We start from the raw sequence: 17,522 nt of genomic DNA on the forward strand, positions 1-17,522 counted from the left end.
TACTCCCCAGATTAATCCCTTAAATGACATTTGTGTTTCCTGGACAAACCTCAACTGCTCACATACGTGAACACAATGTCGCCGTCATACTAATTTGTACCCTTGTCAGCTCAACTTAACCCCATCTTACTGTTACACTAACAATTTACAGAAACCATTTTTTCTACCTATGTACATCACAATGTAGCATTTAAAGGAGAAAAAAAGCTCTCCTAAACTAGTTTTCTTTAAACATTTTGCTACATTGCATAAAAATCGCACTGATGTGGTATAATTTTAATCATCAGACTTTTACTATATTTTAGGGTAAATATATGGGCATGCACAAAACAGAAGCACAGGAAAAGGCATTTTCTTCTAAAGTTTTACTATGTATTCCCAATAAAAAACAAGGAAATACAATATATATATACTGTATGTATCCAAATATGCTGTCAAAATCCATACCTGTTTAAAAAAAATATTTTTGAAACATTGAGGTAGACTAGAAAAATCGAAAAATATAATGTGTAGGCCAGGCATCACCTAATCTGCAAAAAAACAACAACATGGGACTCAAGGGGATTTAGGCAAAAAAGGCCTGGGGGGACATGAGTGGTTAATCAACACTATTCATTTGTTAAAAAAATAGCTTTGGCGTGCAGTGGTACAATGACATTTGTTTTGCCAAAGACCATCTAGAATCACACAGACACATATAAACCTCAGCACAATCAAATCCCTTCAGATACAAAGTGTATGCCCTGCCAGAACGTTTTTCCTAATTTTGGACAGAGTAGGGGGAAGGGGGAGTAGGTAGAACCGTTTCCAGGTTTTACTGCTATCTAGGTCTCCACAAGAGAGATTTACCCTCACTTCCTGCCCTGCTGACAATGTTGTATCAAACAGGATATGAGAGTTAATCTCCAACTGCAAAATAGATAAACATAAAAATGTATAAAGCGGAGGCACTAGTGCGCTGCTAATGTGATTGTAGTAGGTGATAAAATCCCTAATACAATATACACTGCTGCTACCACCAAATCAAGCCCTATGAGTCTTGAAAAAACTTGTAAACTAAAAACCAGTGCAGTGGTGCGCTGTTTAGATGAATGCAAATGTGTATCCGTGCTTTCAAATGAATTGTTATTAATAAAATCTCATAACCATGTGAAACGAAAAACCATATTTTTGCTGATCGGAATAATCTAAATGAATTTATATAATGTGTAATCCGTGCACTTTCTTAAACTATACGTGCATGAATTAATAGTGCTATTAATAAAGATTAAAGACAATAAGACTCAAAAAAAATCATATATACAGAAGGAAAAAAGCAAAAAAAATCTCCCAATATGAGTTGAAAATAATCAAAATCCATGAATCATCGATGCATGTGGGGTCCACAGTGCTCTAAAAAAAATTACATGATAATAAGTGATTCCCGATTATGTGACCAACCACCTGGTATCCACCTCGATCCACCTAGGTACAATGCGTGCTCACCGGAGATCAAACTGAAAACTCACAGTATAGGCTAAGCCAGCCTCAAAGTGCTCCTTTATGTTCCCTGTTTGGATCCTCCTCTATCCAGATTGATCAGGCTCCACAAGCACATTCATACAAAACAAGATGGGTTCATTGTGCAGTATGTTTTTTAAAATGTATTGGTTAAAAACTTCCAATGCACTCACATTTAGAAGGGTTTGTAAGTCGCCTTAAAATATTTCCACACAAAAATGAACTGTGAGCGGCTTCAGCTAACCAACTCCACAGTTCGGGATGCAGTGACTCTGGATCTGACGTCACAGGCTCCTCCTACGCGTTACGTCACTAGTCACGTGACTTCTTCAGGGTAAAAGTCAAGTACCCTGAAAAAGTCACGTGACTAGTGACGTAACACGTAGGAGGAGCCTGTGATGTCAGATCCGGTGTCACCGTGACCCGCACTGGGGAGATTAGATGATTCGCATCAGCAAAAATATGTTTTTTTGTTTCACATGGTTGTGAGATATAATATTTTATTAATAATAATTAATTTGAAAGCACTGATACACATTTGCATTCATCTAAACAGCGCACCACTTCACTGGTTTTTAGTTAAAAATGCTTTTCCTTAGTAGTGTATGGGAATACTCAAACCCCTGTCAGATCTTTGTTCCTGTCTTTGCCCCTGTTGCAGTTTTTTCCTTATTTCCTGTGTGGTATACAGTACATTGTATATTACAAAATCATGACCACTACACTCTGTGCCATTTGTTGCACTTTTCGCAGTAAAAAATCCCCCTCCCCAAAGAGGAACCAGCCAACCTCCTCAAAGTTATATTATTTTCTCTTCTCCAAAGGAATATCTTTCCTTTCCATCTCAAGCAGACTTTCTCCCCAAAAGCAATCTTTATGTGTATGCCCATATTTAACTATCACACTTGAGTGAATAGACCCTTTAAATAACAATGGAGTTAACATACAGTATATATACAGTAACAATGTAATTTATATTTACAGTAAAATGTTCTTTAATCAGTTAATTGTCTGGACCTTTTTCTATTCTAAACAGATGGAAAGTTCAGTTTGTTATACCGTATGGTAAAAATATATATATTTTTTCATTCCAGTTTATTCGCCTGTCAAATGAAACTGATTCCTCCATTGTGTATAACCTAATCACCCATCACTGGAAGATTCCTCCACCCAACCTGGTGGTGTCAGTTGTCGGAGGTGACGGGGACTTTAAAATGAAAACATGGCTGAAGGACATCCTAAGAAAGGGTCTCGTTAAGGCTGCACAAAGCACAGGTCAGAGGGCAAAGGGCCCACATTGCTCATTGTATGTGTCATGAAGCTGTAATAACCATGAATGGCTTTATTTACAAGTGAGGTGTGCAGTGATATGCACCTGTATTAATCTAAAATATCCAGTGATGCAGGAAAGTAGCATTGAAATTCAGATTTCCCTGTACATACATTTGCAGAGAATTTTGAGGGTTTAATTTGTATCAAAATGGTTAATTCTGACAAATTAGTGGTCAACGAATGTTTACATTCACCCATAATTGTTTGGGCAAATCTGTCTCTCTTATCCATTGAGGGAAGCAGAGATTCAAAAATTTGATGGTTACACTGGTGCCTCTAGGAGGATTGAAAACTGGCAAAACAAAAAAAAAATAAATTGTAGGCCAGCCCTTAGTATAACCCCTCCTATTGCCGTGCTTTATTTCTTTTTTTTTTTTTTAGTGTCCAAGGAGGATGGATTTTGTTTCTTCATCTCCGTTGATTCAAGATTTTTTCTTTTATTGTTTGTTTTATGTTGTTCTTGTTTTTGTTACCTGTAGGCATGCGTGCCATGCATTGTCTATATGGTTTTGAGTGTTTCCCCTACTGGAGGGGGGGGGGGGGTTTAATACCCTTAAATTTCTAATTGGCTGATAATGTTTTTATACCTAAGAAATTAATAAAATTATAATTTTTTACCCAATATGTTTTACATTTATTATCATAGTTTTTCTGATTTCGTACACTTTTTTCTGATTCAAGATTCAACTTCTAATTTCTTCTAGCCACTTTTCCTATTTAGTCAAGAATCTTCCCCCTATAGTTGCTGGTGGTCTCCCTCTCTCTCATCCCTTCTCCTTAAACACTTCTGCCAGATACTAGCAGCCCAGATTTTGTGTGTACATGATGCCTTGTCTCTTACCTTGAGCCTGTACATGCTTATCACAAGTATTTTGGCATCGCCAAAAATCCATCAAATCAAGAATCCCCTATGTGATAATTCTATATATAACATCATGAACTTAAGGGCCATACACACTATAAGATTTTCTGAAGACTTTTTCCTTCAGATTTACCTTTTCTATGTAGTGCAAGGGCCTGCCAGATTGTATACAAATTGAAAGTGTTCAGGTTTGACCTCATATTATATGGTTTTGGTAAATCTAGGAAAAAGGAAAAGGAAAAAGTCTTCAGAAAATCTTATAGTGTGTATGGCCAATTAATCTCATACAGTGTAACTTAAAAGTCCACCAGTGCAAAAAAAAAAATATATATACCCACACAAATCAATCCATATAAAATCTATCTGTGTGTATCAGAGGAAGAGAGAAAAAGGTGACGGTTTGCTTGGGGTCATGTCTCTTTGTTATAGATCTTGGCTTCATATTGAAAATACTTGCCTTTAGAACCTTATAACCTAGTTGCCTCCAAAATGGTAGACTTTAACTTTAACTGTGCAGTTGATATATGGAAGATTGGCTGTAGCTGCACTTTGTGGCTAATATAGATATTTTTTAAAAATGCTACTCTATTAGTACTTTTTATATGGCCAGTGTGAGCTTTAATACCACAACTTCTCTATTGGTATTGGATCCCAAGGAGAAGTGATTGTTGTTCCTAAGTGTATTACTCCTGTGATGAGCTTGATTGTGAGAGACATGCAGTGTCTGCTACCTTTGTAGCTTCAATGGCGGTGAGTATCCATTGCATTGGGTGGTGTTGAGTATTCATAGATTGGAAGATTTAGCCCTGATTTGGAGCATATCGGAGGTGGATCTGACTTTTTTTTTTTTTCTCTGGTACACACAGATAGACTCTATGGGATTGATTTGCTAAAACTGGAGAGTGCAAAATCTGGTGCAGCTCTGCATAGAAACCAATCAGCTTCCAGGTTTTCTTTTGTCAAAGCTTAATTTAACAAGCTGAAGCTAGAAACCGATTGGCTACTATGCACAGCTGCACCAGATTTTGCACTCTTAAGTTATGCTGAATGAGCTTAGATTTATGATGTTGTGTATATACAATTTTTACATAGAGGGTTTTTGATTTGATGTATTTTTGGCACTGCAAAATTTGTCTTTTTCACTATAAGGATTTGTAAGTCAACCCTTCTGTTGCTAGTGGCCTAACCACACCAAAGCGTATAGACACCAGAGGACAGCCCTGATAAAACAGGTGCCCCAAGAATACTGTCTACTAACAAGCGAGGGACTGTTTGCAGTGTGTCTTCTGATAGTAATGATGCCCTTAGTCTAGAATCCTGTTGCCTCCTGATAGTAGTATAGTAATGCCCTTAGTCTAGGACCCTGTTGCCTTGATCCTATCCTCTTGTTGGCTTCTTGACTCCGTCAGATGTTGCTGGATCTCTTCTTTGGCTTAGAATAACCTAGAGCAGTAATTTAGACATCAGTTAAATAAAGCAGAGCAAAAGATGAAAGAACAGTTATTTTCTGTTACTTGTTCAGTTTTGCTGCCAGCTACCCTTAGCCCTAAAGGTTAAAGCTTGATATGCAGTAATGTGCATGTGTGTCAAAATGTTAATTCATCTAGAACTGGTATTTCAGGTATAGGTAGGATATGACAGGGTGAGCCACCCAATTAAATTTCTGTGTCTAATATTCAAACAATGAGATCTCTACACAATAGCCCACTGGTTCTGTTCCTTCTTATCCTGGAGTCTTTTTCTTCCTGCTGAAAGGTTTTAAAATACTTCTAAAAAATAAACTTTTATTAATATTCTCCCCCTACTTAATATTACTTAGGTTTGAGCCCCCTTTCACATAGAGGCGACCTGTGAGGCGACCTGGTCGCCTCACAGGTCGCCGCAGGTCGCCTTCCATAGGGAAGCTGCGGACCCGTTCTAATAGGAGCGACACAAGTCGTTCCGACTTAGAAAAAGGGTCCGGAGCTTCTTTGGGGCGACCAGGAGGCGACCGCCATAGACTTCAATGTTATGAAGTCCGTGGCGGCCGCCCCGAGGTCGCGGCGCGCTGCTCGCACCGCGACCTCGGAGGTCGCCACCCGAAGTCAGATCGCCCCTATGTGAACGGGGCCTAAATGGTATTTTATTAGCTAAAAGAATAACTATTGCCTATAGTACATTTATCTGTGAGATTTATATTTTGTCAAAATAAACAAACCACTAAAATGGACATTAGGAATTCAATTTATAAAGAACTGGCATAGCTTTACGCCAAGTGAAAGTGCATGTACATTCACTCTGTACAACCAGGGGCAGAAAATTCACTTGTGCTCGTCAAGTGTAAATCATTTGGCCACCAGATGAAGTATTACAGGAAATTCCAATGATACTTCACTTCCTCTATCGGCCAAATTAGGTCTTTTCTGTTTTAAATCAATGATTTACATTCCAACAGCACAGAAATACAATAAATACTATATGTAACTTCAATTAAAACTATACTTGTCTTCCAATAAATATGTTGACCTAGCAATCACTATAGTGCACACAATATAATAGACTGGATGTAAAAATTAAATATATATTTAAAAAAGAATAGTTTATATTGGATAGGTTTTTATGTGACTTTCAGCCATTCAGTTAATTTTAGCCATATTTCATAGTATGCAATTCCTGTAAACTAGAAATGTGGCAAATCAATAATGTGTAATGTGTGTTTTTTATAAATAAAGTATCCATCTCATGTCGCTGTTTTCCTTATAATAAAGTGTCAGCCGAACTTTTTTTTTTTTTCAGCTGCATACGTTAGTTGAATAAGGGCTCATTCACATTATTTTCCTGCACCATATCAACACATATCACTGCATGGGCATGGGAAAATAATGCTGTTATATGTGTATTGTTTTATCACAATGTTGTGTACATGTGCATTGCGGGAAAATGCAACCTGTCTGCATTTTAACGCAGAAAACATGAACCCATGTAAATTCAACTGAAAGAAAAGATTAAAAAAATGCTGTTAGTATTTTAACACTTCCAGGGAGCAGACACCTCACAACAGGTGACATTAACCACTTAAGCCCCGGAAGATTTTACCCCCTTCCTGACCAGGGGGTATTTTGCGATTCGGCACTGCGTGACTTTAACGGACAATTGCGCGGTCGTGCGACGCTGTATCTAAACGAATTTGGTGTCCTTTTTTTCCCACAAACAGAGCTTTCTTTTGGTGGTATTTGATCACCTGTGCAATTTTTTGATCATGCGCTATAAACAAAAAAAGAGCGTAAATTTTGCAAAAACAACAATATTTTTCACATTTTTTTATATGAAATTCCCCCCCCCCCCCCCAAAAAATGTAAAAATCAAAATTTTTTAACATTTTTGGCCAATTTGTTTTATGCTACCTATGTTTGGTAAAAAAAAATGCAAAAAGCGTATTTTGATTGGTTTGCGCAAAAGTTATCGCGTTTACTAACAAAGGGAAAGATTTTTGTCATTTTTGTTTTTAACGCGTAATGGCGGCGATCTGCGATTTTTTTTGCGGTACTGCGACATTGCGGCGGACAGATCGGACCCTTGACTGACATTTTTGACACTTTTGGGGTTACCAGTGACATTATTACAGTAATCAGTGCTATACACATGCACTGTTACTGTAAAAATACACTGGCAGTGAAGGGGTTAACTTTTTTTGAAAGGGAGGGGCTATGTGTGTCCCTAGGGGCGTGCTTTCTACTGTGATTGGCTGTGGCTTCAGATGTATTAACAGTGATCAACGGTTCTACATAGTAGAACCGTATGATCATCCTTCATACACAGCGGAGAATAGCAGGCAGCTTGTTTACACAAGCCGTCTGACTTTCTCCCTCTCCCCCGCCGATTGCCGAGTGACCGGCGGACATCGGGTCCGCCGGTCACACGCGCGGGGGGGTGCGTGACCGCGCGGGAGCGGGAGCGCGCCTCCGGCGGCGTGCGCTCGCTCCCTAGACCCTCACAAGCTAGCGACGTAGACCTACGTCGCTTTGCCTGTGAGGGGCTGACTGCCAACGTAGATCTGCATTAGGCAGTCGGCAAGTGGTTAAGTGCATGCCAATGTTTATAAAACCGCAACGTAACATAATGCAACGTGCATGACAATGCATGTTGAATGCACTTCAGCGAACATTTATAAGTGTTGCTGTGCAGTATTGCATGAAAGGACCCCAACACAAGTATGTTCACATGTATGCATAAAATGATTCCTTGGATTAGTGCAAATCATTATCATTGAGTATACCCATTTGTGTATTTTCAGCAAGTGACTGACCTTGCATACTTAGTGGCCAGCAATCCTCGGCGGTATAGGGCATTCATTAGATAAAAATGAGCATTTGATAGTTAACTGCACTGGAAGTTTATAATATGCATTCTTTGGTTGGCTCATAGTGTAATATGGGGTTAAAAAAATGACCCTGTGTTCCAGTAAGTACACTGCAAACAGATCAATGTCCCACTATATCACTAACCAGACAACACCCGCTGCATATGCAAATAGATCCTTGTGTGCATTCAGCAAGTGAATTATCTTGTATGCATAATGGCCAACCATCCCCAGTGGAAAGTTCATATTATATAGCATATAATAGTTCATTATTCATATTGCAGGAAACACCAGGTACCAGCTCTCTCAGAAGTTCTATGTCAACCACAAATCAGCCCTTGAGAATTCTCTTTGCGTCAAAACATGTTTCTGATGAGGGCATCACAATGAACTTCTGGAGAAAACAATTTTAAGCACACAAAAATCAATTTTCTCTTTCGTTCACTGACAGAAACAGCTTCAAGCCTTCAGACCATTGGGTTTATGCTCTAGGAATAGGACTAATGGGAAACCTTTTTGGTTACGGCCCTGGGGCCAGTCCCAGAGGGTATACCATCATTTCCTGCTGTAGGACTTGAAATAAGGATCTGGCTCTCGGCTGGGATCTGCGGTCCTGGCATTTTTTCCTATTTAACCTCTCTGGTGGTCTGATTATGTCAGAATTTTTGATCTCAAAGCGGTACATTGTTTTGCATGGAAATCTGTTGTTTTATATTTTTTAGTGAAAGAACAGATGTTGCCATTCCATAATTGCTGTACTTTTGATCAAATTTTTTTCCTTTTCCAGTGTATATCACTTAATTCCAAATATAGCCAGTTGACGAATCGCATAGCATGTAGGATTTTCTGCCAAATCGTGCCCTCTTTGATGCAATGTATTGCACCCAGCTGAGTCTTCCCTTTTAGACCATTAGACTTTAATCTATGCTGATGTCTCTTTCTGGCACATAGCTTCGTTGGAAATTCTGTAGAATCATTTGATATACTTCTCAAATGTTCTTTAGTTTTGGTGCAGGATGAGTAGTTTCATAAAATTCTTCATTGTTTTTGAAGTGGAGATATTTCATTATGAGAGGAAATCTATACTCTGACATGACTGTGCCAAAGAATGGAGTGACAAGTAATGTATTGGTTGTCCAATACCACTTCTGCAGGGGTTTCCCCACCACTCCCTGAAGAGTTAATTGGCCCAGAAATTTCCAAATGTCATCTTTGGTCACTGGTTCCCATTTTCTGCATCCTGCAAAGCTGGACTATTTGGGGCTGACGCTGGACTCCGCATTACCCCGGGTGTTTCTTCCTCAAACAAAACTGCTGAAGCTACAGGAGGCTGTTCCCGCTGCAGCGTTTGGGCGCAAAGTTTTGCAGGCTGCTGTTGCGGAGGCTTCCACTTCTTGAGTGTGAAAATGATTCCTTCTGGTGAGCTCCAGTTCCTAGTTGAGCTCCTGTTGTTACCTGGTTGGCTATGTTTAGCCTTGTTGGGAATTCTGCGTTTGTTGTGTTTTTTCTCACCCCTCGTTTTGACACTGCTTTGGGACATCCCAATGTTCTGAAGACTTGAAGCTTGTGTCTGTCACAGTGAACGAAAGAGAAAACTGGATTTTTGTCTTACTGTAAAATCTTTTTCTCTGAGGATCACTGACAGACACAGCACCCGTTCCTCTGTTGGGGTTGAGTTATTTGTTGTTCTGACACTGCTTGTTACAAACTGAAGTCCTAAGGCAGGAAGTGTTGGTATACCCTCTTGGACTGCCCCAGGGGTGTAACCAAAAAGGTTTCCATCTAGTCCTACTCCTAGAGAGCAAGAGCATAAGCCCAATGGTCTGAAGACTTAAAGCTGTGCCTGTCAGTGAACCTCAGAGAAAAGGATTTTATGGTAAGACAAAAATCCAGTTTTTCTCAGATAAAGTGATTTCTTTACAGTGAACAGAAATTAGAGAATGGGAATGGGTTGGGACTCTTCCTCCTTCATCCTAATGGGTTATTTTCCAACATTTAGTCAACATTTTCTTTAGAAATTATGCCTAGACCAGGCATCTAATTGAATTACTTTATTGTCCATAGGTGCCTGGATAATGACTGGAGGAATGCAGGTTGGCATAGGAAAATATGTTGGTGAAGCTGTCAGAGATCATGCCACTGCAAGCTCCAATTCCAGAACCAAAGTAGTGGCAATGGGCATTGCACCATGGGGAATTGTAAATAACCGTCAAAGCCTGGTAAACCCTAAGGTAAGATCTTCTTCATTTTGCAGACGGTTGTAAAAGATGAGTTGGCTAACAACATTTAAAGTGGTACTCCAGTCAACAGAAGTTTTAGACACCAAGGAGACGATAAATACTTCTGTCTGATTATTATTTCCCTTTGTAGAGATCTCCCTGCATGGTATAGGATGTGAGGGAAAATCTCTTTAGTGGGGACTCAACAGCAATATAAGCACTTTTTTTGATAGATGGGAAACAGGTTGGGCCCTGTTCACACTGATCCGACATGAATGTTGCATGACTTTTGATTCAACTTTGCTCTGAGAATTCAGTCTTACATCAATCTAACTTTAATTAACAGGATGCAATTTGGGTCTGGTATGGATTTCCATCCCAAATTTACAAAAAAAAAAAAAGCGTGCAGTCCCTCCCCCCCAATCCATTACAGACCCTTAGCATGCAGACTGACAGGCCAGGAAAGGGGGGAGATGAGCAAACATACCCCCCCTTCCTGAACCATACCAGGCCACATGCCCTCAACATGAGGGGGGGGGGTGCTTTGGCCCCCCCTGCCCCAAAGCACCTTGTCCCTATGTTGTGGGGGACAAGAGTCTCTTCTCCACAACCCTGTGCTGTGGTTGTGGGGGTCTGGGGGCAGGGGGCTTATCAGAATCTGGAAGCCCATTTAAGAAAGTGGGCCCCCAGATCCCAGTCCCCCATGTAGATAAGTATTGAGTACATAGTGCCCCTACCCATTTACTCCCCCCAAAAAAACAGTGTAGTGTAACAAAAAACATGGGCCAGTTTTTGACAAGTCCTTTATTAAAAATTATTAATATCCCCCAATGTAGATCCAACGTCAATCACAATGTTTTCCACTGCCACCGCCAACCCGTTAAAACAAAACAAAAAAAAAAAACTCCTCCCCGACAAATGCTCCTGCCATTCTGTCAGCTCCTGTGTCAGTTCTTGTATAGCTATGGGCGTGACAGTTCTTATATAGCTATGGGGGACATTATTCATTTTTAAAAAAGGATTTGTCAATCTGCATCAAGTTTTTTGTTACACTACACTGTTTTTTCTTTTTTTTGGGTGAATGCATAGGGGTATTTTGTACCCCATATTCATTCACGGGGGAAGGCAGGATCTGGAGGTCCCCTTTCTTAAATGGGGCTTCCAGATTCCGATAAACCCCCTGCCCACAGACCCCCACAGCCCAGGGGTCAACATGGGGACAAGGGGCTTTGGGGTGGGGGGCAGAGCCCTCCCTACCCCAAGCATCCCCCCTATGTTGAGGACATTGTTGCCTGGTGTGGTTTAGGAGGTGGGGGCACTTGCTCATCTCCCCCCTCCCCTTATCTGGGCTGCATGCTCGGATAAGGGTCTGGTATCCCTTAAAATCCATACCAGACCCGAATGGGAGAGCCCAATGCTGTTTTTTTTTTTTTTTTTAATACATTTTGCATTGCTAACATTGCCTCTGAGCATGTCACAAGTCAGATCAGTTAAGTTCTTAGAAGGAAACTTTAAACAACTGCAGCACCTTATGGAAAAGCAAGATTAAGATCTAGTGGGATATTAACACCTTAGAGTGGTATATCAAAGAGATCATTACACCTAGTAGTATATCAAAATGGTATATCAAAGATGCCGATCCGACTTTGATGCAATTTCCATTCTATTCTATGGGCTGAAATCAGACAGAAGTCTGATCAAAGTAGTGGAGGAACCTTTTCCAAAGTCAGGCCGACACAAGTCGTACCAGTTAAGACAGCTCTCATAGGGATACATTGATTTTTACATGTCAGGCGGCTTGTGCTTTTAAAAGTTGGAGCAGTGTGAACCGGGCCTAAAACTTGTGTACACAAGAGTGTGAGAAGGCCATGCTTTCCATCTGAACACATGTGGGTGCTCTGTGCTACTTGGTCAACTCTATCTGGATACCTATAGGTGGTTCCCTCTGGCGTACCTCAGAACGAGCATGACAATTAGACACTACCCACTGCAGCTGTAGACGCTTAGTTGCTTTTTCCTCAATCGGCCTCTCCATATTTTATCAGCATTCTCTGTGAGAGATAGGAGCTTTAGGGTTCCAAATCACTCGGTCTCATTATCGAGTCATATATAATTCAGTACCATTAAAGGTAAATTTATTGCCTTTTAAGTTCTATTTTTACTTTTACTTGCCTTAGCAAACACTTCCCTTGGATATCCCTTTGGAAATTTTTGGTGTGCTCTCTCTTTTTATTTTTCGAACCCTACTGGTATCCCTCGGGGTACCTCGGTTGGTTCACAACACTTACGCCATTTGACTATCCTTGTCTTATTTCTCCTCCACATCCGTGGGTAAGACGTATTGTGGGGATCCCGGGCTCTCTCCCTCCTTGGTGCACTGCCGGGTGATGATTTGTGGTGATGGGCTGTGCATTGTACACACAGGAGCCGCATGTGCATGTTTAACCATTAAGTTGTATTTTATTTGTTTATTCATTACTTGTTTTGTTTCTACATAGGTTTATTAAAACTCTCCTCTTATATAGCATGTTACAGACCCCTGAAGAAGCAGCCCTATACAGGCTGCGAAACATGTTGGGTTAATTCTCCGAGGTCTTGCACACCGGATGAGCTATAAATCTATCATCGCTTATTGTCCATACCTTTGTTACTGTACTGTTTGTACCCGCTGATATGTTTTTATACATATACAAATGTTTTCCCCTACCTGGTTTTTAATGATGTATAAATAAAATACTTGATTTTATCACCTTTTCTATGATTTTTTCTACGGTACCATTAAAATCCCACCAGCCCTCATTAATATTCTTTCTTGGATCTTTGTTCTGTTCTTCTTTTTTTCTTTCTTTTTTTCTCATTTTTCTATTTTTTGTCTCTTTGTTCTTCTTTTTTCTTCTCTTTCCTCTTTTTCCATATATTTTTTTCTCTTCTCTCTTCCTGTTCCCCTTCTCTTCCCCTCCCTCTCTTTCCTTCTTCATTTTCTGTCTCTCGTCCCCCCCTTTTTTACCCAGCCTTTGCTTTTCCCCCTCCCTACATTTCTTTCCTTTCTATGCTCATCCATGGCTTTCCATGTACTTTCTGGATGAAGGCTCGAACACCTCGAGCCCCCATCCACTTTTTTTGGTAGTCCTTTTCTACCACATATTGATTATTCAACTGGGATGTCGGTACTTTGTTAACATGTTTCGTATATCAAACACTTTAATCCTTTATTATTAAATATAACATATAGAGTAGGTAAAAGCTAGAAATAAAAAATACATTGGCAGAAAATGTTTTAAGGGAGAGGAGTTAAGGAGATTTGTTAAGGGAGAAAAACAGTTAAGGGAGAGGAGATTGATTAGAGCCGAATATAGTTAAAGTATAACTGAAGGCAAAACTTGTTTTTTCTTGTTTTGGATAGAGTGGAGAGGGATTAGAACGCTTGTCAATTTTTTATTGCCCCTGTTAAGGAAATTCACCCTCTCTATTTGTCCTGTTTACAATTCAACATTGAAAGTGAATGTAAAAGAAAATCCAAAATTTCGTTTTATCCCCAGAAAAGTAATAGAGGGGAAAATTTTCAATGGGGATACTAGTTCTGGGGGTCCCCAAGAAAGTCCCTTAATTTTCAGGGATTTCATCTCACTTCCTGTTTGGGTATCGGACAGGAAGTGAATGGAGATCTCCACAATGGGACACGGGGTTTATAACCCTGGCTTACTCTATCCAAAATGACAAGAAACGTAAAATGGTGTCATACTTTTTAATTTTCCTTGCTTGGGGCCTATCAATGGCAGCATATATGTAATTGTAGCCCCACCTACTTCCACCCACAGGACCAGTGCAGAGCTATAAAGAGTTAACTCCCCCACAACACCCCTTTACCTGTACATGGTTAGGAATTAACTGGATGGGTTCAGTATGCTGCCATGGATAGGCACCAGGATAGGAACATTACAGTAAATATGATACCATTTCCTGTTTTCCTGGTGCCTCCATGGCAGCACACATGTGAAAGAATGCACCATAATAGAACCTGATTAGCTTGCCTGCCTTTCGTGTTGTCTGACATCTCTGCATAAGGTGCCCATGATGTCCAGATGCTGGTGGAGGAACGTACAGCAATTACTTTTGATAGTTTCAGCCCAGCCATAATATGGGACCTTAGAATTAACTTTAGGAACCGCAAAGCGATTGTGCTCTGGAGCCTTCTACCATTGTTAGTTCCTAAGGAACTAGGTATTGCTGCTATGGCTAGCTAATGACTGTTTGCAAGTGTGCCATCATAGATCTAGATGTATTGAAGAAGCACTTCACCTGATGGTCAGAACAAACCCACTATGGGATAGGCAAACAAACGTCCACAGGCTCTTGATGCCATGACAACAGCAAAGCTGTGTACTGCCTGCGGCTCGAAGAGCCTCCTCAAGAATTATTTTACCAGAAGCTGGCTTCAGATAAGAGTGAATGTCTCTAATTGTGGTAATCATTCAGTGGTCCGCCTGTCACTCTCCCTCATGAAGATATAAGAAGGGGCAAAATCCAAATTTTTGCCTTTGAGCCACCAATGCTTTGAGAAGCTCGTACGCTATAATCCAGTCACTAAAAGACCATCAAAGTAGGTGCTACTTGAAATGACTACTGTCGGTGGATGTATTTTGTATGTTTGTCCAGAGATTTACACCACTTAGCCAGACAGCACAACCTGGTTGACATAAGTGGGAAGAAGTACTGAGAGTCACCAGGGCATCCTACCAGAGGACCACCGCACCTGAGTCAAAATTACTTGGCCTTTGGTTTCACCTCAGGGGCCCAGTAATCGACCTTTGAAGTTGCCTACCTGGGACACTACCTCAGGAATGGCACCAAGGGTATAAATCAGTCTCACAGGTTTAGGCACTGCTATCAGATGCAGTCTGTCTGCCACTATGTAAACCTGGAATGCTCATGCCTGACAAGGCTGGAGCCTGAAATTTTGCCAAGGATACCAATCTATCTTTTGCTAATGCAAAACTCTGGATCCACCTGAAAATTGAAATACGCCACCTTCAGGGCATTGTCTGCTTAGACCCAGATTGTATAAAACAGCCCAGAACTTCTGCATTTTACCTTGGGAAACAAGACACCAAAGACAAACAAGCACCTTGAAAATAAGGGTGTCAAAGTCTCTTCCCCAGAACGATCCACTGTCTGAGGCATTTTTCCATGGGGATTCCTTAAAAGAGAGACTTCCTTGCTTCAAAGCGAGACCCCTGAGCTTCAGCAATAGGGAAATCACCTGACCAAAGACTGAGTCAACTTGTCCCTTGAAGAAAAAGGCCTGTAAAGGCCTGGGATAAAACCAGGCCAATTGAATTGCCTCACACGAGGCTACCCTCAGTTCTCGACCTCTCATACAAAAATGGAGATCCAGATCACTGTGAGTAAGGCCATCCAGAAATTTTCCAAGGTGAGTCTGTTCCAATGACGATCTCTGCAGGTTTGAACCTATCCAAATTACTATAATATCTGGAGGACCATGTCAAGTTGCTTGAAAGAGCCCCCAGCAATTATTCCCCATCTAAGGATCTCTCAGAGAATATTTCAGGAAGGCAATGAGGCTAGTACTGGGTCCAGCATACTAGTACACAAGGTGCTGACCAATGGACAGAGGCAGGAACCCAGATTGGTATTGCATGGGTTCTGACAGCAAGGCACAGAAATTGCTTAGGGGGTGTTGACCTAGACTGTCTCAAAGAGAACCTGTCCCTGGAAGTCCATACAGGCTACTTCTTCCGACTAAGAAAATGCTGTAGCAAGTTTCTTACCTAGAGCCTCCTCTGGTTTATTACCTGGATCCACTGGTTCTTCTCCACTCATGGTAAACTTACCTACCTTAAAAGAACATGGCCAGCAGGGACAAAGCCTCAGGCTGAACATAAAGTTCAATCTTATCCTCTGTTCTTCCTTGCCAGCAGTTTGCCTGCTCTCTGCTGGGGGAGGCTTTATGCAGTTGGTAGCAACAGTATTGGAATGCAGCTTGAGTTATTCACCATACCTTGCATATGGTTACTTCACTCAGACTAACAGCAATCCTTTGTGGCTATGAATAGTGGGTAGGAGAGCTTCTGTTTACCCCTTTAAGGCAATCTTGACAAACTCTTTATCTTGTAAAGGCAACTTTACCCAGGCTAACAGCAATCCTTTGAGGCTTTGAATAGTGTGTAGAACAAATTATCACCCTCTTTAAGGCAATCTTGAGACTTTATTTACTTTGTAAATGCAACTTCACTCAGGATTCACAGCAATTCCTTGTGACTAAGCATAATGGGTTGGAGAGCTTCTTTCTGCTTCTTTAAGGCAGTCCTGACACGCTCTTCAGGCCATAGTGTTTGCGTTTGCAGTATTGAAGAGGATCCCCTAGCTGAGGGAGAGGCCAGATAGCACCTGTATGAACTCTTTTAGCAGCAAAATACCTATGTGGTCTGATGACCCTTACCTATAGAAACTATGTGGATCTTTGTTATGCAGTGACCTTTTAGTGCAGGGCAGCTGGAACACTAACATTTAGTCAGGTATAGTAATAATGCCACACTGAGACATGAGCAAGGACATATCTATTCGCTAGGTAGCAGGAAATAGCCCTTGATGCAGGTTTGCAGGTATGAGCGTGCAGTCCTATCCTGTCGACACCCTAGCTGTAAGCTGCTGGGTCTTTAAACCCAAGTTCCTCTACTCTTTTGTCTGCCCCCCCCCCCCCAATCCTGGCAACCTTCCCAATATCCAAGATGGCTTCCAGGCAGTCTTGCCCAACTCAAAGATGGCCACTGGGGTAGTACTTGCTCAAACCAAATATGCCCCTCCCCCCAAGCTCTATTCAGTTCACATGTTCAATGCATCACTCCCTTGAATGTAGACCCGTAGCTTTCTTTTCCACAATTGCCAAACTGGAACATGGTGCAGCTGCAACTCATCTGAGAGGAGATGTAAAACACAACTTATGAGTCCATTCAAAGATAAATTAAAAAAAAAAAAAAAATACTTGTCTTGGAAATGCGGTGTCAATGTTCCATGGATCCACTCATTTCGGGGAGGCAGGCTCCAGACACTGACTGCTCTTGTGAGGAACATAGCTCTGGCTGATCTGCTGTATGTGGGGTTAGTTGGCACCCAATGTTTCACCCCAAGGGGCTCCCTGCCTTATCAGAGCATTTAGCATCCCTAAGGTCAAGGACTGCACTACAGGAGAGGCTGAACCTGGGCAGCAAACCACCAAAGATGGCAGGTAAAGGTTTCTGCTCTTCACACT

General features: G+C 41.1%; 1 protein-coding gene across 1 annotated transcript in view; it reads left to right on the top strand.

The window, feature by feature from the left end:
* Positions 1 to 17,522, top strand: part of TRPM4 (transient receptor potential cation channel subfamily M member 4) — a 252,482-nt gene that overhangs the window by 110,474 nt on the left and 124,486 nt on the right. Inside the window, exons 4-5 of the mRNA XM_082274469.1 lie at positions 2,595 to 2,775; positions 10,098 to 10,264. Of these exons, the coding sequence (XP_082130595.1) occupies positions 2,595 to 2,775; positions 10,098 to 10,264 (348 nt within the window). The remainder of the gene's footprint in view (positions 1 to 2,594; positions 2,776 to 10,097; positions 10,265 to 17,522) is intronic.

The sequence above is a fragment of the Pelophylax lessonae genome, assembly GCF_965119305.1.
Source record: "Pelophylax lessonae genome assembly, chromosome: 12".
Classification (NCBI taxonomy): domain Eukaryota; kingdom Metazoa; phylum Chordata; class Amphibia; order Anura; family Ranidae; genus Pelophylax; species Pelophylax lessonae.